The following is a 23,679-nucleotide window of genomic DNA, read 5'->3' as shown; positions in this document are numbered from 1 at the left end:
GTGAAATATGTATGGTAAAATATTTAGCCTCCCGCAGAATTACACATTGTACCAATTTGGATGGTTTTAATAAAACTACTCTTTTTTTGAAAAGAAATAAAACTCATACAAGGAGAGCGATCTGGTGTAAAAACGGAACAAAAACATTTAATAAAATTTGAGGTACGTTATTTACAACTCAGTCACAACACATAAAATACTAGAAATGCTGCCAAAGTTCTCCATTTAAGACGGCTTTATCATTATATGGCAAATCTGTGAGTAAAACTCACAAAGAAAACCATCTCGGGTTTTCCATCACAACGGACAACATATGTCAAAATACTTAGGTTTATAAACATTTATCTTCAAGTTTCTTTAATAAACTGCTTGTCTGGCACTTTCCTTTTCTCGTCCATGTAAATGTATTTCAACAGACACGCTCTAAACATCTCAGGATTATAAACGAACGGTAAAATGGAGATCTCTATGGATGTACAGAAGAAGGTGTATGCGGAGAATACAGCAGAAATATATAACGTCACCCACAATCCCCCAGGATCTCCGACTCCACTTAGAATCAGAAAGAATCTCTCGGTCTCAAATAAAAGCAGCTTTTTCGGTAATATAATCTCCCACGTTTCTAATTTAAAAAGCCTTTTCAAAAGGTTAAGAAATGCTGTTTCGGCTCGACACACGACACTGATAATAAATAAATAAATAGCGAGTGGAAAAAATGCATAAGATCACGGGTGTCAAAGAGTCAGGGGATGCCATCCTTCCGCTGGCAACACTGCGAAGGCGGGACGTTCCAGTCGTAAATGTAGGACAGCCTCAGTTTGACTTCCTCTTTGCACAGACGCCCATCGCGCTGTAGTGTCTGATGCTTCTCCAGCATGTCCTCTAAACTCTGCTTGTGAGTGACCAGGTACTTGTTGCTGCAGCCGCGCGACTTGTACTCCGTGTCGAAGCGTGGGTCGTGAACCCGCTTTACGTCTACAGGGGCTAACCAGGCACCCAAGGACACGTCCTCGCTCTGCCAGGTCTTTAGAAACCCTACGTTGAGACGCACGTAGTGCACGAGGTCGGCGGAAAGCACGTAGCCTCCACCCAGAGCATAGGGTAAGTAGTAGTCGCACAGTTCCCAGGCACTTTCTTTCCACTTCCCGGCCGTTTTCACTCTCCCGCGGCCAGAGAAGAAGCCCCAGTAGAGTCGGCTCGGCTCCTTGGCCTTCAACTCGTCTTTGAGGAGATCCAAGCGAGCAAAGGTGTCATCGTCAGCCTTCAGGACGAATTTAAACTCCACGTTTTGGTCCAACCAGGAGTACATGTGGAGGAGCTTCAGCGTGAGGTTCTCGTACGAATCCCGGAGGTCAGGGAGCAGGAGGAGGTCATGGTGACGGATCTGCTCGGTGCCCAGGTTCTGCAGGTCTTCTGGAGGCAAACCCTCGGTGCCGATGACGAACCAGTAGAGAACGTCGGGATCGTGTTTGGTCAGCCAGGTGCTCCGGATGATGCTGCGCCGCTCTGTGTACTTTGGGCCCGTGGTGATGAGAACCACCAGGAACGTGGAGAGCTCTTTGGTGCGAGGAGGCCCTGCCGGCTGCTTCTGATGGGACTCGGCCCGTGGCGCCACACCTGGGGACTCGGCTGGCTTCAGCGTCTCTGACGTGCATTTGGCGAGAAACAGAAGGACGACGGCAAATAGGAAGAAGACACCGAGTGCCAGGGCAGTCTTGTGACGACACACAAGACGGACCAAATTCATGATGTCACTGAGGGGCAGAAGGAAATCGTACCACTATTGAAAACGAGCCTTAATTAACATGCATGCAAACTTCAGACCCGTTCACACCAAGAAGGACTTTTGCGGCATTGAACGTTTGAATTTTAAGGAGTTGTTAAAGGAACAGTACACCCAAAAATGAAAATTAACCCATATTTTATAACCCATCCTAGGTGTGTATGACTTTCTTTTTTCAGACGAACAGAGTCAAAGTTTTTAAAGAATGTATCCTGACTCTTCCAAGCTTGGTAATGCTCGTGGATAGCATCCTTTATTTTGGAGCTCCGTAAATCGGATATATATGCAAGTACTGGGAAGTAAAACTAACCCTAGTTTTAAAATTATAAAGTAAATAACTGAGCGACTGAATAAGAGGCGAGTTCAGGCTTCTTGGCTGACTTCTGACTCGACGTATGATGTATGACGTAGGGCGTAAGATGGTTCATACGGCGAGTCGTAGCTCAGCCAAGAAGCCGGAACTCTGCATTCTCAAGGACAATAACAGTAATTATGCTATAATTTTAAAACTAAAAATGTTACATATACCAATCAATCTGCTTTAGAGGACATGTGATAAAACACCGAAGGTGTTTAGGTTGATTTTACGTCACCGTATCTGTGGAGATACATCCAATTACGGACCAGCAAAAAAATGGCCGCTATCTCCGAGCATTACCAATCTTGGAAGAGCCAGGAATAAGACTGTCATCATCTGAGGATGGTTTAGGGGTGAGTAAAATATTAAAACATTTTAATTTTGGGGTGAATTATTCCTTTCATGCTGCATAAACTTATCTCTTTTCCATTGCACTGCAAAGAATTTTTTTTTTTTTATCTGCGCTTTCATTTAGCCCGTCTGCCATGTTTTCTTTGGTCAGAGCATGAAAAATGCACGCAAATCACGCGCAAAACATCAAAACTTGTTGTCAACAGGCCTTCAGGGCAGATGATACAGAAGTACATCAAACTCATCTTATTCAGCAGTTATTTTAAATGTCACTGATACGCATATTCTACATTATTAATGCTTTATTCATTCTAAAATATTCATGCTACAATATTATTATCATCAAATTAATATGGCCATCAAACTGCATTGATAGTGATAATAAAATAATTACATTTCAAATAAAATAGCTAGCATGTCAACTACACTGACAATAAAAAAAACGACAATAGAAAAACAATAGTGCACACAGAGACTACTAAAGCTTTCTCACGCAACATGAACATTACCTGGTAACTTAGAGTCCCCTGAAAGTAATCATTTACCACGCTTATGAATCATCCTGAGCATCTTTATCATAAGAGGCTGTTTTGTTTTGCAGCAGCTGTGGACGGGCTGGAGATGAACCACAACTCGCCGTCTTCTGCCTCTCCAGACGAAGCGCACAATATTTACACGCAGCAGGCGCACGCGCCTCCCGCAACGACTAAAAACGACACACTTTTTAATTCGCGTTTTGAGCGCGTCATTATTATTATGTTTTTTCCAGCTCAAACGCACGCACACGCTCCGCACTTCCCGTTCACGACCACGGACCGAAGAAGCCGCGACGCCCCGACAGCTGCGCGGGCGACGAGCGCCGCCTACCGGACCGGACGGTCGCGTTCGCGTCACGGCTATTTGCGTAGAGCTAGCGTTTTTGAGGAGATAAATAACTGTTCGCACGAGTTTGAAATAAATGTTATGTTATTAAATATCCATGAGGTAATTTCCCTGTTCAATAAACCGTCACCACAGCATTTCCAGAAAGATACAATCACAGCAGACATTACCGCTTCACCAAGGGTCTGTTTTTTTTCGTAAGCACGACAGAACGTAGTTTTTGGTTATACCTCCATCGTTTGAACCACACATTTGTTAAATAATATAATAATTATGTGCATGTGGTAGAGTATAACTTCTAATTAATTCAAAATCACAAGTTTATTTACTCAAACTTGGTTTCTTCCGGTGGACTATTATCTTACGTTCAGCGGTTTCTGGGCGAACCAAACAGTGATTTTGACAAAGGGACGGATAGTAGTTACATGACTGGATAATAAAATTTAAAAACGAGCCACAAACTTGAATCGATGTTTTGTTTATTTAATGGCATTACAATGGAAGAAAAAAGTGTTTTTTCCACCATTGCTTGACATTACAAAATGTGTACAGTACTTTCTCGGGTTGATGCTAAATGTTCTCTGAACTCAAAAACACTGCCATACATGTTGGAGAGAATGTCAAGGCACGTCATGTTATTGAGACCAGAACAAGAAGGACCGTAGAGGTCAGTCACAGTGTCATTTTGAGCAGAATTTCAAAGGTCGCGTTACCTGTCCGTCACTGAGACCACACGCAGCGGTCAAGAGTCAGACACATATTTGGTGTACTCTAGTTTGAAAAGCAGACTACTCAGAAATGCTGCAAATTAACCACACTTAATGTCAGGAAACCAATCGTCGGTGTGTAGTTATGGTATTGAAGTAGCATCACATTTTCTTCGGCTTTGACATCCCAGCTCTTCTGTTAAATATCGACGTGATTAAACGATCAGAGCTAAAAAATAATATTTAAAAAGTAAATAAAAGTTGATGGGGAGTTGATGTTATTCCTCATATTCACTGATATTCCTCACAACATACACTCTACGATACTACAAGGACTAACATATAGCGCTAACTTAAATAACAACACGACCAGGGCACATAACTTTTTTTTTTTTTTTTCCTTTCCTTGACCTTCCAGTAAAGTGGTTGAGAACCAGTCAGCTTCACAATCAAACATAACTTAAAAACAAAAAAAGAGATCCTACGTCAACAAAAACACGCCACTGAATCTAAAAACAAAAAAGGGAGTACAAAAGTCAACGATTAGTGTAAGGATTTTAGTCGAACAGACAATACACGGCGTCACGATCCCTGTTCCGTTATGTCAGCATTATTACGCTATTGCTTACGAATTTAAAACACGTCAGCGTTTCTCGAACTAAGAAAATAAAACTCGCCTAACTGGATTTCTCAGTAAACGGATGCAAAAATGACATAATAGATTTCTAAATATTAACATTCTAAAACATAAATAGGACAGTTAAAACCAGTTGCAGCAGTTGACGGCAGGTCTGTTGGTCGTAAAATCTGAACATCAGTTTGTGCGTCTCATATGTAGGGGTACTGAGGGACTCTCCGCGGGCTCAGCTGGTAGCCGCTGTAAGCCCCGCCTCCTCGAGTGGTGCTGGTGCTGGTGTAAGGATGGGCGGGGTAATGTTGCTGGTAGTGGGCGGAGAGTCCGTGGACCACACCTCCAATGGAGTCCTTTGGGATAAGACTGGCTGCATAGTGACTCGTGGGCGGGCCATGCATGGAGGGGGAGGAGCCTTGCACGAGCAGGTGCTCCATGTGGGACGCGGGGGTGGGGTAGGGGTACAGGCTGGGGGTGCTGGTGAACGACGGCGCCTCCTGGAGACAGTAATGGGACGAGGCCGGCGGGAACGTGTGCTGGCGACGTAGGGAGGACGAGCCACCGGATGGTTCTTGGGAAGAGGAGACAGTGGTCTGGAAAAAAGGAAAACGAGAAACTGAGCCTCGCGCTCTTTACGATACGTAGAGCCCTACGAAGCAGGCGATGATTTCAGTGTCTGCCGTCTCACTAAATCCGGACATAAACACATTACACAACATCTCCAGAACTGCTCCAAGTAACTTATGACTTATTTTACCCTTTGATTTGTACTAAACTCGTGTCATATCACAAAGCACCACAATGTATTTAAGTATTGTAAAATGTATAAAAGTATTTAAAGGCAACCCATAAAAATTTTAGTAGAATGTACTACAAAAAAATTAAATAAAAAATTAAAAGTTTAATTTGTCATAAAAAAAATATGAAATTAATGTTTTACGCCCTCACCAAATTTGAAATTAAAAAGAATTTCTGAAAAAAAAAAAAAAAAAAAAAAAAACAAGGCATTTTACGAATAAATGCGAAAAAATATAGCTGTTTTTATGCATTAAAATGATAATGATAAAACACAGAATTTGGTAACAAATGATAAAACGTCACAGAGTTGTAAGCATGTAGTTTTTTAGACTTTTGATACGAAATCGTATTAAGTATCGTGGTTTTAATTAATTAAACATGCTTTTTATTAATACGAATTAATTTAACCATTAAAAAAAAAAAAAAAAAAAAAAAAATTTAATGGAATAAAATATGGAAAACAAAATGGAATTTGGGAAAAAATAAAAAAAACGATTTCTTAGGGCCCTAGATATGACGCGGTGTTTAGCGCTCACCTGACTGAGGTTGAGTGGTTGGGATCTGCTGGGCTCCTGTTGGTAGTCGGTGACGCTCTCTCCTGAGCTGCTCGGCTGCCTCGCGACAGCAGCTCTCTTAGGCTTCATGTAGTAATTCTGTGGAAGACCTGAAGCAAACACGACAAATGAGGTTTTTAATGACGCATATGCACGCGTGCTGACCAACTATGGTGCACGAAAGTGGGACAACTGCTAATACTCGCCTATAGCCAACGGGATTTTGGCTGATATCGAGCTCTCCACAGGCTGCGCCTTCACAGATGGAGCCACCACTGCCAGGGATTTGAGTCGTGAGGACTGGACCCCAGCGTTCTGGGGCTTTGGAGTCAGAGGACTGGCGGTGGACGAGTCTGAATCGTGAACGGTTAGGCAGCTGATCACGTTAGTCCTGTGACTGGGGCCACAGCTAAACAAAAGAAGAAGAAAAAAAATTTCACTGGAATTATATGGAGCTACTTCACTTTGCAGAAAGAGGAATCACACATTAGCCCCTTTCACACATACAGACTTCACTGGTAAATTACCAGTAGATGACTTAAGAAATCAGTAAATTGTTCCGGCAATTTACTGATATGAGAAGTTGTAAGATTACTAGGAAGTAGCTAGAATGAGGCAGTATGTGAACACAGAATGAAGATTAGTGGTATGAGCACGCATGAGTCCAGAAAGTGTACTCTGGGCCAATCATAACGTTCTGACGCAGAAGACACTCCATGCTGTTCAGTTCGGTTTTGTCATGTCTTCACTTAAGAAGTAATACTGACTCATGATGACTTAAAACAAGTTTTTTTTTTTTTTTTTTACAGGGATGAATTATATTATATACATTTACATACACATATCCATATGCATACACACACACACATATGTAAAAAACTTGCTTGCCTCAAACTGTTTGTAGTGCATGTAAAGACACAGTAAGCACAGCAGGCAGTAACCTCACTCACCTAGCAGGGTGGAACTTCCTCTCGTCCTCGTCTTCAGAGTCGCTGTGTATGGTGATGACGCTGACGGCAGGACTCGGGGTGTCAGAGATAATGATGGGCTGAGTGAGGATTGCATTGTACGTCTGAGAGCTCACCAGAGCACTGCTGCAGATACAGAAAAAGAATTTTTCACCCTTAAAAACAACACTTAATCTGTGCAATTGCACAAGTTGGTCAAATCAAGTTATTTATCCTATTTAAAATAGCAGGAGCACGCATTACAAGCCAAAAGAAGCCGGCGGAAACCTATCGAAACTATTCTAAAACACACAACTGAAACAGTCGAGTGTCGAAAGCAAATGGCCCGATACCTGCTGCCGGTGTCACAGCAGACCCTGCTCCTCTTGTTCTGTGACCGCGTGACCGCAGACGTTCCCCGACTCAGAGAATTAGCGGGATTGAGGCTGCCAAGGATGTGTGGGTTCTGCTGGACGACGCTGTTGTGCTGACCGCTCTGAGACGCCCTGCGGGAAACAACCAGCCAATCGCTATCAATTCAAACACCTATGGTAAATGACGTTGTGTGCAGATACTGGATGAATTCCAAATGGCTTTTTTTGTGCCCTTGAAGGCCACACCATTAGTAGCGATGTTACAAACGAAAGTGAACAACTGAATGTCTTCGGGAAGGGACCTTCTAGAGGTCAGTTAGCGAAGGCGTCACTCGATGGTCAATTCAAGGAAGTGAATTTCCGTTTATGATCAAGTGATGTTCAGTTTCAGATCCTTCTCTGCATTTCTTAAAGCGCATTTGAAGTTGAATTCGACTTCAAGCAAACGCAAGTAGAATACTAGCTAGATAAATATGAATTTATTTTAATTTAATAAAACATCTTTGTCAGTGATAGAAATATGATTTAAGATGGTTAAGCAAGCTTAGTTTGAAAAGGTTTAATATTAAATGAGACAATTAGAAAATAATAATGAGCATAAATATTTGCAATAACTGAGAGTTGCAGGCATGAACAGCGTTGCCAAGGTAACATCTGGTCAGTCATTCCCTTCGCCAAGGGAGCTCCAAATGCTCATCCATCTTTTTGACATAAAAATGGACACCGCCATTTGTAAATTCTATGGATCTAGCTTCTGGTCTCATCTGTGTTCAGCCATTTTTGCTGGGTCTTATGTTAATTTAATTTGTCATCTTAATTATGAACACACTAGTCTGTAATGGAAACGGTTTTACCATTTACTGCATTTTGTTACATTCCACTTTATTTCCTTACAGCTTCTAACATACTGAAAACATCACCCATAGGACTACTTCCACGTTGAAGAAAAAGTAGGGAGTAGGGAATAGGAATGCTCACTTCCCTTTGGAATTCGGACAATTTAAGGGTACGATTCTTCCTAAACGTTTACCTCCAGCTTGACGTCTGCTGGCCGGAGCTCTCAGACAGCAGGGTCTCCAGAGGAGATTCGGTCACTACCGGCTGGTGGCTCGAGTTGTGTATGGTCATGCCCGGCACCTGCTGCCATGCAGAGGGTATGAGGATCTGCTGGGTTCCTGCTGGCCAGGCCTGCTGGAGTACGACAAAATATCTGCCTGAGTGACACCGACAAGCCGAAACTGCTTAAGTCACTCAATGTTGATCAAATTTGAAAAAAAAGTTTCACTGGCAAATGAATAGTGGGGAAAAAAAACAGCTATGACCAAATCTGCACCACACAATGAGTGACACATCTATTGGCATTTAAATCTGAATTTAAATATGTGTCATGCCATAATGACGAGGAATAACGTGCCGATGTGACATCAAATTAAAGTGAACACAAATAAACAAATCTGCAATTCTCTCCCGGAGCATAAGGCAGCTTTAGACGTAGCACAGCCATTTTGAATGATTTTAAAAGCAGAAACAAGCACAGCATGCAAAAATCACACACACAAGCCTTAAAAATTAAAGATGAGGGGGGGAGGGCAGGAAAGAGCAGTCCGGCAACCTGTTGGGAAGAATCATGGCTGTTAAATAGTCAGAAAACACTGAGCATTTCCACAGAGCAAAACTGGCCAAAAGATCTGCCATGCCAGGATGGGCAGCACTAGAGTACCTGCGGACAGACATGGCTATGAGAGGGAGAGGAACATGGCCGCGAGTGTTTTCGAGCTGTAGACAAGGTCAGTCTCCTCCCCTGAGAGAAGAAGGAGGGCCAAACAGACGGTGGGGCTGGGAGGAGGAGGGGTGGGAGGTCAAAGGAGGGATATAAACAAATAAAATATGTATTCACGCAACAAGAAGCTGCAAGCAAAGCACAGAAGAGTCAGCACATGCCTCCCATGCCTGTAGCAGACCTGCGCTGAGAAAGAACGATGACTGAGAGGGGGGGAGAGAGAGAGAGAGAGAGAGAGAGAGAGAGAGAGAGAGAGAGAGAGAGAGAGAGAGAGAGAGAGAGAGACAGAGACAGAGACAGAGACAGAGAGACAGAGACAGAGACAGAGACAGAGACAGAGACAGAGAGAGAGACAGAGAGAGAGAGAGAGAGAGAGAGAGAGAGAGAGAGAGAGAGAGAGACAGAGAGAGAGAGAGAGAGAGAGAGAGAGAGAGAGAGAGAGAGAGAGAGACAGAGAGAGAGACAGACAGAGAGAGAGAGAGAGAGACAGACAGAGAGAGACAGACAGAGAGAACTAAAAAAATTACATTAAAAAAACATCAAATTAATTTTAAAAAAAGGGAAAAAAGATTGTTCTCGAATGCAACAAAAAGATGTGTAAAAAAAATGAATTAAAGACAAAAACTATTAGTAAAAATCAACAAGAGATCATCTAGAATCCAACTAGAATTATCAAATCAACATGAGATCAATGACAATCCAAAATGATCAAATTCAGATTTACAAAAAAAAAAAAAATACTGAAATAAAACAATAAAACAAATACAAACAAAAGGAGTAAAAATCATCAAGAGATCAACTACAATAGAGCATTCTTAAAGACAGGGGAGAAAAAAAAAAAAAAAAAAAAAAAAGATCAAAGAGCCAATGAAAACAAACTAAACAAAAAGATCAGTAAGATCAAATAAAGATCAAAAAAGATCCATAAGTGAGCAACAAAAATAAACAAGAGATCATAGAGGATCTAGAATTTTCAAAGAGCAGGAAAAAGACAAGTAAACATAAAAGAGGGATAAAACAAATAAAGATCAAAGCGGTAAGAAAGAAATAGGATATGCTCAGCAATAAAAGGATTAGGAAGAGATGCACTGAAGCAGGATTTTGGAAAGAGGGGAGAGGGTCAATGAGAAATGCTGATGTTAGTGGTAGAGCGCTGGGTGGGTCTCTCTTTACCAGCACTGTGGCTGTCTGCTCCAGCAGGGCAGGCCGTGCCGCCCCACAGCCCAGGGCCAGGGGCAGCGGGTACTGGGACGCTGTGTGGGGGTGCAGCGTGGCCACCATCAGAGGAGTGCAGGAGCCCTGCGGACGAGGGGCACCGTGGAGGGAAAGGGGCAAAAAGCATGGAAAGATTAGACAAAAGGTCAGACTCAGGTCAGGGGTACAAGGCGGTGATCTCACGTGCCATTTACCGGCACTCGCCAGCGGCCCAAGAGCCGTCCGTGCAGACTTTAGGACTGACGCTTCCTCTTCAACTTAACTGGATTAATTTGCAGTTCGTCAGATTGCCAGCAACGGGACGTCAGCGTTAGATATAATGCCACCGTTTCACCGCGTCTTACCTGCGTCAGCATGCTGGGTTGAATCTGAAGAGGCTGAGTGGACTGGTTCTGCTGGACAACAGGAACACCGTTCTCCACCCGGACAGGATAGCTAGAGGTTTTATTAGAAGATGGAAGCCCTTCAAGAAAAAACAACGACGGATTCAGAGAGTTTTTCAAGGGTGGGAAAGCCCTGCACGTATGAAGAAAGTGAATGAATCAACTGCAAAACATCTTGCACTAACAAAACATTACGTCTAAATGACTCAAACTAAACAAAAACAAATTCACAGCCAATTTCACCTTTCAGCTCTGCTGCCATTCCAGAGATCAAAAGAAAAGAAAGCAAAAAAAAACAAAAACAAATTTGTGATAATTAAACAGAAGTAATGCTTAACTGGAGATTAACTGTATGATTAAGTTATGAGGTAAGCAGCAAAAGTACATGTAATAGATTAGATTAGATTCAACTTTATTGTCATTACACATGTACAAGTACAAGGTAACGAAATGCAGTTTAGGTCTAACCAGGAGTGCAATAAGCAGCAAGTGCAGGATATAGGTACAAATATAAATATAAATTACAAAGATAAATATGTGATAAATATGTACAAATTAAATTACAGATGAGAAGGGGGAATTTACAGTGATTATGTGTAAATTGGTAGATATAAGTGACATTTAAATTCATAAAGCATGTTCACAATTTATGTATTTAATAGTTAAATACTTATCAGTTCTATGTGTTTCAGCAGACTGTATACGCAAATGATTAATGATATAAAAGATTATTTTTTAACATTATTATTCAGTTAATTACGTTTAATTCCAGTACAGTTCAAACCTAACAAAATTGATTATTTCTCAAAGGGTTAGTTCACCCCAAAATTAAAATTAACCCATCTTTGCCTTCAAAAGCATGTGTGTGACCTCCTTTCAGACTAATCCAATCAGAGTTACATTAAAAATTGCATCCTGGCATTTCTAAGCTCCATCATTGCAGTAGCCCCCTTACCATTTTTGGGTGAACTAGCCCTTTAATATCTGGCACAACTACAATCCCAATTAAGTGCAAAACTAGCAGCTTGCTTGCAAGCCATTTTGATTGACATTTCTAAGAAAAAAAAAATTCTAAACAAAAAAAACCAAAAAAAACAACAGTAAACGAGTGATTTAGCTACAACTGGATGGAGTCTAGCTTACTGAAGGGACATAGGTCACCCACAATGCACCTGCTCGGGCTCACCTTGGATTGTGGTGGGGGGGCAGACGATGAGGGTTTGCTGGAAAGGTTCAGGCTGAGCACACAGCTGAGTAGGACGGGTCTGCAGAGGGATGCTGGGCTGGGCCAGGCCTGGGATGTTTATGGTGGCCTGCTGGTAAAGTGCTGGTTGGTAGTTGAGGAGAGGAACAGCTCCACCAGCAGATGGAACCTGAGAACATTATCAACACAGATTAGACTGACGGAAACTATAAAAAAAGCTTACTGTGTGTGTGTTCGAGCAGGTGGTTCTCCCCTCACCTGGCTGTGCTGGTTCAGCTGGCTGCTGAAGGTCACAGTCAGGTTTCCTGCAGCTCCAGGAACAGCGTTAGCAGCAAACAGGGCTTTCCCACTGTCAAAGCTACTGTTCCTTCTCTTGCAGATGTCCATGTTCTGGAAGCACGACTTCACACTACAAAAAATACGAGCATTAAATTTATAAAGACATATCTTCAAATTATCCAGTGAGTAATTAATGGCAATTTTTTATTTTTGAGTGAACTATCCCTTTAAGATCAGTCAGTGTAAGTTTTTTAAACTGCTGTAGGGACTAGGCTTAAGCCTCGTCTGTGAAACCGGGGTGGATTAAAAATGACGCACTGTGAGCTGTGTGGGAAGTTCAGCAGGTGGCTCATGGTCACAAACGGATGTGCCAGGGTCTTAGTGGGTGTAATTCTTTTATCAGCATCCAGCCTCAACATCCTCTTCAGCAGGTCAATTAACTCCCGACGGTCCGCCTTCTCCGCCAACATGTCAGTTCCTTCTAAATGAGTCGGCAGATTGACCTGGAAACCAATCGATGCAGTCAGAAAAGGCTAGACTGAATATGTCCCATACATGTATTGTATATGTTCTATATACTGACTACATATGTATTTCTAATTACCTGCATCATGTCATCCAAACAATTGAAGATGTATTTTCTCGCTTCTTTTGACTTGACGCCCATTTCTGCCTCATGCTCCGATGGGGTCTAAAAGAAAAAAAAAAAAAAAAAAAAAAGAAGACGACTCCAGTGTCACTCTGGTACAATATTAACCACCCATTTTTAGACAAGAAGCTATTCAGTTGCTTAACGTTATTTGTATGTTTAAAGCATAAAAGCATGGGTACTGACTTTTAACCTCCACAGTGGGTAGCTGGAGTCTGGTCCTCTGTTGAAGAAGCGGCTCGTCTTTGTGCCAGCACTCAAGAGGTACTCAGGAGGCAATCCCTGCGTCTGAGAAATGTACCGAATCTGGAGGAGGAAAATGAGAAAGGTCAAAGTTAGTACAAAGACTAAATTTCTGTAATCATAAAAGGATTTATGTTAACGTAGGGTAAAATCATTCAGTCTTGCCTAGTGCAATATGTTCAGATGGCCAATTAATGGTCTCGGTGATGATTACTCGCCATAGACTTATTTGGATTAGACTTTTATGGGCTGCCGTCTTAAACTTGAGAACGTGAGTACAGAATGACCTGTATGACGCGAGACCGGCTGTCGATGCTGAATCATGGCTAGATGTCTTGGCTGCTATTTATCACACAGTCTGGCATGAAAGACCGCGCATGTTGAACAATCTGCCTGGTCTACCTCCTTAAGGTCACGTCGTACAATCTGTCAAGGTATTATCTGGACCCTCATGCTGTTTCCAGTCATTCTGATCTAAGGGTTTTCCTTTTCCGCAAGTGCTAGTTAATGTAATCACACTGGACTTTGGATAGAACAACCGCCAGAGATTTTCGTCCCACCCTTAATTAATCTATGGTGCTCCTGGCCAAAAACGGCTCGAAAACAGAAAACGTTTATACATTTTTCCCCATTTGAAATGCATCAACAAAGCCTATGATCAATAAAAATGAGACAAAAAGTACTATTCCAAAGAAATCAAGTTGTCAAAAACAAGGCTTGCAAATCTTAAAAGGCCCATCATTTGGTGACGCCAAATAAATAAACAGTGCATAGTAACATAACATGTGACCTGGTCATATTCTGAAGCTCCTGGATATAACGGCCAGCCCAGAAAGAGCTCTGCTATCACACAACCCAATGACCACATGTCAATGGCTTCACAGAAAGGCAGACCCAAGATGATCTCAGGGGCTCTGAGGATAGAAAGCACAAAAATACTTCTGTGAACCACTTCAAGAACGCAATCTATGCATTTAGGCTTTAGGTTTCTATTATAAATACGTTTAGGAATCGACTGAATGATTACTGCAACAATATACTGTAACTGTGGGATGTATTCTCTACTGAAGGGGCGTTCATGATCATTTAACCAGATTACAGACAGTCGCTCACCTGTAGTAGCGGGACTGGAGGTAAGTGGAGCAGACGGCTTTGGAGACGTGACTGGCTGACCCGAAGTCGATGACCTTCACCCTGTAGGGCTGTCGGATGGGGTCCACCAGCATGATGTTCTCAGGCTTCAGATCAGCGTGGATGAGACCCAGGCTCTTCAGCTTCATCAGGGCCGTGGCCACCTGCTGCAGGATGGGCCGGATGTGCCTCAGGGGCAGTGGGCTGAACTTACTGTGCTTCAGGAAATCGTAAAGGTTCTGCTCGAGCATTTCAAACACCAAACACGTGTGGCCTTTGTGCTGGAAACACTCGTATGAGCGGACAAAGTTGAACTCGTCAGCGTTCTCCGCACTCAGCCGGTTCAATATGCTCACCTAGAAGAGATAGTAGGGGTCAATGACCAATAAAGTAAATGAGAAAACAAACTGTTAATTTAGTCATGCCAGAATCTTAAATGTCTTCTATATAGTCAAATTGGCTATGTAGATATGAATAATCTGTTACAATATCATGAGCTGTTCATTTATTGATATTTTGTTTTTGGGCAGGCTACATGACATTGTGCAACCTCAATTAATTATTCTTTGTCTTAGTAGTATTTTCACATTTACTACTGGCTTGAAAATGATCGGGAATTTTGCATGAGGGAAAAATAATTTCCCAATGCAAATTTAGCAATGGTTCAACTGGTTGCATAAATGTGTTGCCACAGAAGCTGCTTGGTTAGAAACTGACTTTTGCGAGCTCGTCTACGCAATTAAAACACTCAAATTTGGTCACAAATAGCTCAAACGTGTCTGCAAGATGCACGAGAACCCACTGTGTTTGTTACTACATCACAAACTTCAGCAAGAACCAATGAGGTATGTTCTCATGCAAGTACGATTGCACTCCTGCTAAAAAGCGGAATATGCATTTGTACAAATTTGATCCGTTTAGTAAGTCTGGTCAATGAAGTGAGGCCATGTTCACACTTGGCGTCTCCTTCGAAGGTGCCAGAGAGTCAAGTTTTACATTTTAAACCTATGGCGTTATTTTTAAAAAAGTGCTGAGGGCTATTTAAAACACCACAGCTGGCAGCATCTTTTTCTGCGGCTTCATTATTTTTTTTAAAATTAGAAACACCCTACGTCAAGTGCCTTTTTGACAAGTGAGTGGCGAGCTGTTTCCATTACAAAAAAAAAAAAAAAAAAAACAAGAAAAAGGAGAACATAGCCAGCAGATGGATTGCACAAAACCCTATCTGGTCTAAAATATAATGCAAACTGTGCATCATCCAACCGGAGCTCCTGGACTAAATTGTTGAAAGCACCATACCGCTTGCTTCCCTGTATATTGTTGCACTCGCACAAACGTTGTTGTGAACCAACCTTCTCCTCCCATTTTGACTTAAAAATACCAGGAAATCTTTTTCAGGTGGTAACCCAAGATTGGGAAACAATAACCCTAAAACACAGAAGGCATCACGACGTACCTCGATTTGCCCCTGACGTGCATATGATGGATGGTTCTTGAGGATCTTGATGGCCACGATCTCATTAGTTCCTCTTTTCCAGCACTTGGCCACCTGCCCAAACGTGCCCCGACCGAGAAACTCAAGAACTTCGTAGCTGTTGGAGACGGAGCAGAGGATCTCGTGCTGGACCAGCTGGTAGTCCCCTTCCCCGTTGGAGCTGCTGCTTTTGGTGGTGGGGGCCGAGTGGGGGATGGACTGGGCGGTGGTCCCCGTTCCTCCCGTCCGAGCGGAGAAAGCAGGAGCCGAGAGCTCCTCCAGGATCTGAACGCTGCCACTGCCGCTTCCTCCACCACCACCACCTCCTCCTCCGGAGCTCTCCACCTCCTCGTTCTTCCTCTTCACGCCATACCTGTGCCCACGGGAGGTGTGCGCCTCCGAGTGGTGGGTGTTGTGAGAGGTTCTTCGGCTGGACCCCCGCGGGAGGCTCCCGGTGCTGTCTGCCGCTCGGACCACCACCTGGCCCGGGACGCTGGGGGGAAGACCAGCCCAGAGGAGCCGAAAGGGAGGCCCGCCGCGGGGTTGAAGCTGTACTGGCCCACAGAACTGTAAGCTTCATTGGAAGCATCCCAAGCACAGCTCTCCACTTTCATTTTTTTCACCCTGCAGAAGGCACTGGAAGACACAGATGGAGGGGAGAAAACCTGCAGCTGTGAAGCCATGCCTGCAGATATTGGATAAATAAGTTTGGCATTGTCGAACGTACAAAGAAGAACAAAAGCACTTTCAAAACTGACAAGCACCGCAAAACGATTAATCGATTCAAAATAATGTTTAGCCCACATATTGTGTGCATACTTACGTATATATAAATACACACATATGTACTGTATATATTTAAGAAAAATTGTTTATATAAAGTAGTGCTGTCAAATGATTAATCGCATACAAGAAAATACACAGTACACACACTACGTAAAAAAAAATGTTTAAGTTTATATTTTATTTATATTTTACTTATATTTTACATATATATATTTATGCATATGTATATATATATATATATATATATATATATATATATATATATATATATATATATATATACACACACACACACACAAACATGTATATAATATTAGAAAATATAAAAAAAGTTTATATAAAACAAGTATGCATGAAAATATTTTCTAAATATACACTGTGTATTTATATACAAAAAATAAACAGTACACATTATGTTAAAAAACATTTTGAATGATTAAAAATATATATTGTGTATTTACACATAAATATACATATGTGAACAAACACTTTGGATGCGATTAAGCATTTGACAGCACTATAGTTTACATACAAACACATACAATTCTTAATTTATAAATTTTATATTTATATATAAATACAAATAAACCTAAACAATACACACATTCTGTAAACAAACTTTAGAATCAATTCAATCGCAAATGAATTATTTTGCAGCCCTAAAAACAACAACAACAACACTGATATAACATGACTGAACAGCCAGATACAATTATTTATTATAAATATTGACAAATCTAGCATTTACGTAATCATACTGAGATCATTGAAATGACTGTCGGCTCCACTGGTAAATTCAGTCGTGTTGATCCGAGTTAAATATAATAATTCATGTTTTTCTTGTGTTCATTGTTACTACAAATATAATTGACCTATCAGTAAAACCCTCCCCTAAAACACAGATGACCCAATGGCAGTCGAGTCTCAGTTGAACGGGGAACAGACCTCAGCCATCTTTAGGTTTCAGCGCCCCACAGAAACACTGGAAGATGCATTGACGGTAATGATGTGGCGAATAGGCAATAGAATTTATCGTATTACATTTCCTAAACCCAAACAAACCAGAGCAAAAACGTCCCCAATCATTCAAACTCAATCCCAAAGAAGACAGAAACGTTCGTTTTCAGGTCGCATACTCTCATTAGGTTAAAATATTTAAATGAATAAATATATATCCCTCCGTCTTGTGATACGGTGTTCACTGACAGCCATCTTTATAAGACAGCAGCAACTCTGTATGCGTGAGAAACAGTAACTAAAGGGGCGTAATTACACTTAAAATTAGGAAAATCCAAAAGATGTCTTTAGTATTTGCACAAATTACTAATCTATAAAACACCCCTTGATGATAACCGTTTTCATAAATTATGACAGAAATTATAGGAAAACAGATGCGAAAAACTAACTTATAGTAGATAGTATTAATGTCCTTCGTTTTTCTGAGGTTTAACGTACATTGTGACTCGATTTATATAAAAGTGTTGCGTTATAGTCTCAAAACATGCCCTTCATGTTATTTTTTTATAAACTCATACCGTGAATAATTCAATCAATCGGCGCTTTTAACAATACGTAGCGTCAAAGCACTGAACAGTGTCAAATTTGGAGAATAGCGTGTCAGTAATGTATAACGACAAGATTAACCACTCCATTTTCAACCCAAGCATTTCATTATTGAACTCAAAGACGTCGTTGTCTAGATCAGCTCGGTTTCGATCTTTGTGATCAAATCGACGATAATCGCTAGAAAGCAAACCTCCATCTGTGCAAAAATAAAGAAAAACTGTTCTCCTCTGTCCAATTTGTCAATGGAAATATTGCTATTTGAAAAAAAAAAAAAAAATAATTATATATATATATATATATATATATATATATATATATATATATATATATATATATATATATATATATATATATATATATATATACACACACACACACACACACACACACACAGGTTGCTTAACAACTGAAATATTTAAATAATTTATAATCTCTCTATGATATATAATTGATGAAATATTTAAAGCTGGAAAAATACAGGCAGGTAAAATCGTAACAGTTGCTCCTTCCTTCAACAGTATCAGTAAAGGGATCCAACGACTGATAAAATAACATTTAAGAAAGTATTACTATCATTTTAGGTAAAATAAAATAAAAATAAATTCTGTTCGTGTTTCTTAGTCGGCCAAGGATCTGGACTGAGGGTCTCTTTCTCTCTCTAAAAAGGCTGAATGACTGCAAAGAACATCGTGTCTAAAACATTTTAGCCAAACAATAAACAAAAAAAAACACCAACAAGAACCGAAATATCAAATATTACCCACGAGCTACTCAGTTTCTGGTCGTTAATGATCTAATAATCGAGTTTTAAAGCGATAACCCCGCTGAATGTTTACAACACCAAACGACTCCACCCTTTTCGAGAAAACTGCGCTAATGTCACGAAGCAAAAGAGGAAAAGAACGAAATTAACAAGAAAAACAAGGCGTTTTTTTTTTTTTTTTAAATATGAGCATTAATATCGCAATCACTGAGCAGAGTGACATTGTTGCCGATGCCCTCGAATCTGCAGACGCCGTAAGTTTGCTACATTGTATCATCTGTCAGCTAGTATGTAACGAATCGTTAGCGATACTGTTACAATACAGTATATCAAAAACAATATTTAAAGTATTAAACGCATTCTAATTCAGAATTCAAGGAGAAACCGTTGAAAAAAAAATGCTCGACAAATCCAACCCTTCTTTACAAAAACCCATTCAAAAGCATTTTATGTTTACATTAGTTTCATTAAAGACACTTCTGCGGGTGTATATAGCATGGATGCTTATTGCTATATTAATACCTGAGCGTGTTGTTGATCCTTGTCTGGGGCAGAGGAGAGCTTTAAATCCCTCGGATCCGGATTCTAGGCCTTCATTGTTAGCGAGCAGCTCCGGCCCTACAGTTAACTCGAAAATAAACGGCGATCGGTATAAAAATACAGCTCCATCGGTCACCGCGAGTGGCGAGCGGGCAAGCTGCTCATAAAATCGTCGATTTCTGTCCCCGTACTAAAAAGCCCCTTTTAAAATCCAGGCAGAAAGGGGCTGCCGTGCTTCCCGGAACACGCAAAGCCTGATTATCAGCTGCTTCAGTCAGGCTTCCTGTCCACGGACTCGGGACTGCGCATGCGCTCACGGCTTTACACGTTTTGTAACACGCTCTGAGACTAGCAATTGTGCAACTGTCGATGATGGGAAATATCTGATCGACATGTTTCTCGTTACTATTGGAAACACGCCACTGACGCACACGGCTTCGCGTCAAGCCAACTTAAATGGAATAAAGTAGACAAGCGTGGCATTTTTTTTATCGTATGGGTTACCACATTTAATGTTAATAGTGCAAACGTCGTCATTCGAATAACAGTAATACAGATGTAATAAGAGCTAACTCGAAAACAAAACAACTATATAAATATATAATTATAATCACTCTCTCAGTACAAAGTACATTTAAAGCATGTTAACAAATTGCCTCAGACTGACTTGAAAAATAAACGTATTATTTTTCAAAATGTTGTTAAAATGGACCCGTTTTTTTTTTTTTTATAGGAGTCTTTAAGTAACAATGATATTAAAGTTGCCTAGCATACCTATTAATAACGAATAGGCTGTTTATTAAGACGTAAAGTACATGTACACAATACCTAAACGTGACATTTACATTACTAACTATTAATAAGCAGCAGATTTTTATTTTTATTTATTTTATTTTTTTTGAGGCAACAGTTGTAGTTAAATGGCTTGTTAATGGCAAAAAATTGTATCTTAAAATAACGCCTGACTGAAATTACATTTTAGTTTGGAGGATGTCATTTACAAGAGTGATTTTGAAGTAGTCCACTTACATAACCAGTGCTAAATAAAATCGTTTTTTAGAGAGACCCCATCAAATACTTTATAATTTCAGGGTCTTTGGTTGATTAAAAAGACTGCTAAAGGTCCAGTGTGGTGAATGTAAAGATTCATAGTCATGCTAATAATTAGTTGTTTATTGAATGCTTGTACTTTAACTTCAAAATGAAGTTTAATCATTTAATTGCACAGGCAAAAAAGCAAGAAAGAAGAAAAAAGAAAGAAAGAAACAACGAAATAACATTCTTATAACACAAAATATAAAGACAGATATGAATGTAATCACACAGTTAATTATTTTACCAACAGCTACATATTAAATGAAGTCATTTACTTTACAAAATTATTATTTATAGTGGTATAGTAAGTTTTAGTTACTTAATGTTAATTTAAGTGACAACTAAAATGTTTTTGTTGGTTAAAGCGGGGTAACAAGTTGAATCTGTTTTTTTTTTACAGTGAATCAAGAATATTACAAAAGCTGTTTTTTTAGACTGCTGGTTTCATTTCAAAGTGTCATGAACTTCAGAAAACCATCCCGTATCATTGCATTACCTCAAGTGTTCTGAACAGAAGTTAAAAGAAAGAACGATGCCTCAAATAGAGCTTTCGGGTCGCATCGGTAGAGTCTGTTTTCAGTCCTGGCCTATAAGATGCAGCCCAAACCTGACTGTGTAGACACAGAAAACTAAACCAGCTACAACACACAGGTTTACAAGCGCTCCTCTGACGTTAGGCTTTGGCTGACCGTTATGAGGAGGAACGCCGAAGTCTTTCCGAGTCCTCTGCTTCGCCTCGATCTCCTGTAAAGGAGGAAAACCTCAGCATCTATAACTAAACGAAGGCACTTTTTTGTTTGAACCTTATTTCGGGGGTTTACCTCCACAACCCCAGGAAACAGCTCACAGAAAACGCCGTCTTTCAGGTTGTAGGCCAAGCTCTGTGCAGACAGCTGTCTTTTCTGACAGACAAATAAAGAAATAATCATAATAACAACCAATGGACATCACAAATTTTCTCTGTTTAACAGAATGGTTTTATACGGATAGCTTTTTATACGCAATTCTTTGGGGGAATGCAACATTCGAAACAAGAAAACGAAAGCGCATGCATTAAACCGTTTTATACGGGACAAATTCTCTCTTAACACTTTTTCCCTTTCTGTCACCATCACTATGTTTCTCTAGCAGGGGCATTTCCCAAAAATCAGCTGCGGTACCAACGGAGCTCAATGGAACCAATGACCACGGTTATCCGACGATGGCTTTGAGAAACACACCTCGAGCGGCTGCTTCAGGTGTGTTTAATTAGCATATAAGCCACGCTCTGCAGGACAGTGGCCCTCAAGGGACATGAACGTCCAGCGGAAGGTTTTGCGGTGTACGTACGGTGAAGTCAGACGTCTCTACGCTTCCCAGCGTGGGAATGTTTTCCACCATGAAGCTCAGCAGTGCGGTGAGGATGGTGGAGACGGACCAGGCCGGGTTCCACGTGTCAGGGTGGAAATCACTAATGGACAGACAAAGCCTGCAGGGTCAAAAAAAAAAGAGCACATAGTTAAAATGAGTCACGGCGAGCCGCAGTGGACGTTTATGAAGATGCGCCGTTATTGACCTTACCGCGCGTTGCACGCGAATCTCCCATTAGGAGTTATCATATAAATACTGGGTGGCTTGAAAGGAAATTCTTGAGGAAATAGCAACTTGCCGTGATAGTAGCCGCCTTAGCCATTACAACACATGAAGAAGAAATAAGTGTGCATAATAGGCCTACAATACAGAAATGCGAGTTAAAGTACTCACGCCTACCCTCGTAAGGGGTTTTCTCAGGTCCGCGAACAACAAAATGCCTAGGGAAGATTTCATCAACAAACGTTTCAAGACATGAATTCAGAACAAAGGTTTCTTTCACGTATAAAAGCACTTTCGCTCTAGATAGCAGCAGCTCTTGATATGAAGTTGTTTCAATTTATACATCAGCGGGCCTGGCGTAATTGTACCATTCCAGTATATTAGACGGCAGAGGTTCGGCACTGATGTAAGGCACGGGCTCTCTCCTTATCCTGAGGTAAACCTGTTTGAGACGCCGTGTCGCTGTCGTGTTCCTGTTACCACCCGCACTCATCTAAAAATCAAGTTTCGTTTAATATCATTGTACGAATGAGACGGCTTTCTTTAGAGGCATGTAGCAAAGCTGATTCTTATGTATGAAAAATAATGCAACAACCGCAATCGTAATAAGTAATATATTTGACACAGTATGTGTGTGTGTGTGTGTTTGTGACATAGGTATTACAAGAAGGTGACTTATGTTCAGTTGGGTTTTTTTGAAGATCTAAAAATGACTGTAGTTTCCTGTAAGGGTTTAGGTGTAGGGCAATAGCACATACAGTTTATATAGTATATAAACCATTACGCTTATGGAATGTCTCAATGAATTCACAAAACCAATGTGTGTGTGTGTGTGTGTGTGTTAAAAGCATGCCATACTCACTTCTTTAGTGGATTCAGAACAGATGAAGGTGAAGACCGCGTGTCCAGTCTCAGATGAATATCTGCTTTGACTTTCAGCAAATGCTGGACACGTCACATAAACAGCACAAGTCTTTTAATGTTAATGCAGTGCTTTAAGAGAAAGGGAAAATGAAGGTAACGTGATTTCTGTCTGCTTTCACTTTTGATTTAAGAATTTAAGGAGTGGTATACGCTCTCATTTTTGTCTTTCTTATCGGATGGAAGGCTTGCCACATGCATAATGCCACGTTTAACATCCTAAATATACACACATTTGCATATTAAAACAAAATGATTTAGATTTCACATATAATAACTTCATTGTTTTTTTTTTGTTTTTTTTGCCAAAAAGTTTTTTTAAAGGCGTATGACTAACCATATATATATATATATATATATATATATATATATATATATATATATATATATATATATATATATATATATATATATATATATAAATAACTATTATTCAACTATTTCATACATTATTGTGTAGTATGTGCTCACTAGATGTCACTGTCATCATATATGTGTGTGTGTGTGTGTGTGTGTGTGTGTTTTCATTTCCATACTTAACAGATAGCACAAATACAAAGAATTCTGAATAAATCTCTCTTTAATTAGTCGGAGGCAAAATCTGTGCACTAAATCGTGAGAATGAGAACGATTCTTAACTCCACTCGGATCGCACAGCTTTTAAAAACAACACAGTAAAACTATAAAAGCTTA

The 23,679-nt window shown here is 40.5% G+C and overlaps 3 protein-coding genes across 3 annotated transcripts; all 3 read right to left on the bottom strand.

Annotated features, from left to right (window-relative positions):
* Window positions 1-120: 120 nt before the first annotated feature.
* Window positions 121-3,374, bottom strand: b3galt6 (UDP-Gal:betaGal beta 1,3-galactosyltransferase polypeptide 6). Its single transcript, XM_043252882.1, has 2 exons — window positions 3,002-3,374; window positions 121-1,754 (listed from the first exon to the last, which is right to left on the bottom strand). Exon 2 carries the CDS (start codon window positions 1,745-1,747, stop codon window positions 743-745), a length of 1,005 nt encoding a protein of 334 aa, XP_043108817.1. The 5' UTR covers window positions 1,748-1,754; window positions 3,002-3,374; the 3' UTR covers window positions 121-742.
* A 462-nt stretch (window positions 3,375-3,836) lies between these two features.
* hipk1b (homeodomain interacting protein kinase 1b) lies at window positions 3,837-19,656 on the bottom strand. Its single transcript, XM_043251593.1, is given in 18 exon segments — window positions 3,837-5,305; window positions 6,047-6,174; window positions 6,271-6,473; window positions 7,015-7,158; window positions 7,365-7,517; window positions 8,416-8,576; window positions 10,339-10,464; window positions 10,725-10,843; window positions 11,950-12,136; window positions 12,226-12,376; window positions 12,565-12,749; window positions 12,851-12,937; window positions 13,082-13,201; window positions 13,929-14,052; window positions 14,252-14,625; window positions 15,726-16,231; window positions 16,234-16,428; window positions 19,381-19,656. Coding segments are annotated over 17 exon segments (3,357 nt in total). The 5' UTR covers window positions 16,427-16,428; window positions 19,381-19,656; the 3' UTR covers window positions 3,837-4,909.
* A 144-nt stretch (window positions 19,657-19,800) lies between these two features.
* Window positions 19,801-23,249, bottom strand: LOC122353713 (ubiquitin-conjugating enzyme E2 J2-like). The gene is made up of 7 exons (XM_043251594.1): window positions 22,928-23,249; window positions 22,434-22,558; window positions 22,243-22,283; window positions 22,054-22,156; window positions 21,823-21,961; window positions 21,315-21,395; window positions 19,801-21,237 (listed from the first exon to the last, which is right to left on the bottom strand). The coding sequence occupies exons 2-7, from the start codon at window positions 22,556-22,558 to the stop codon at window positions 21,070-21,072; spliced, it is 657 nt and encodes a 218-aa protein (XP_043107529.1). The 5' UTR covers window positions 22,928-23,249; the 3' UTR covers window positions 19,801-21,069.
* Between the last annotated feature and the right edge of the window lie 430 nt (window positions 23,250-23,679).

Source organism: Puntigrus tetrazona, chromosome 11 (assembly GCF_018831695.1).
Source record: "Puntigrus tetrazona isolate hp1 chromosome 11, ASM1883169v1, whole genome shotgun sequence".
Taxonomy (NCBI): domain Eukaryota; kingdom Metazoa; phylum Chordata; class Actinopteri; order Cypriniformes; family Cyprinidae; genus Puntigrus; species Puntigrus tetrazona.
Note: the sequence above shows the minus strand (reverse complement) of the source record. Positions and strands in the feature narration are given on the sequence as shown.

Excerpts from the sequence above, each read along its gene's own strand:
- b3galt6 (XM_043252882.1), bottom strand. The coding sequence starts at position 1,747 with ATGAATTTGGTCCGTCTTGTGTGTCGTCACAAGACTGCCCTGGCACTC.
- LOC122353713 (XM_043251594.1), bottom strand. The coding sequence starts at position 22,558 with ATGAGTGCGGGTGGTAACAGGAACACGACAGCGACACGGCGTCTCAAA. Across the intron at positions 21,962-22,053 it reads AGATTCGCGTGCAACGCGCG|GCTTTGTCTGTCCATTAGTG; the intron begins GTAAGGTCAATA and ends TTGACCCTGCAG. Across the intron at positions 21,238-21,314 it reads TGTTTCCTGGGGTTGTGGAG|GAGATCGAGGCGAAGCAGAG; the intron begins GTAAACCCCCGA and ends CCTCCTTTACAG.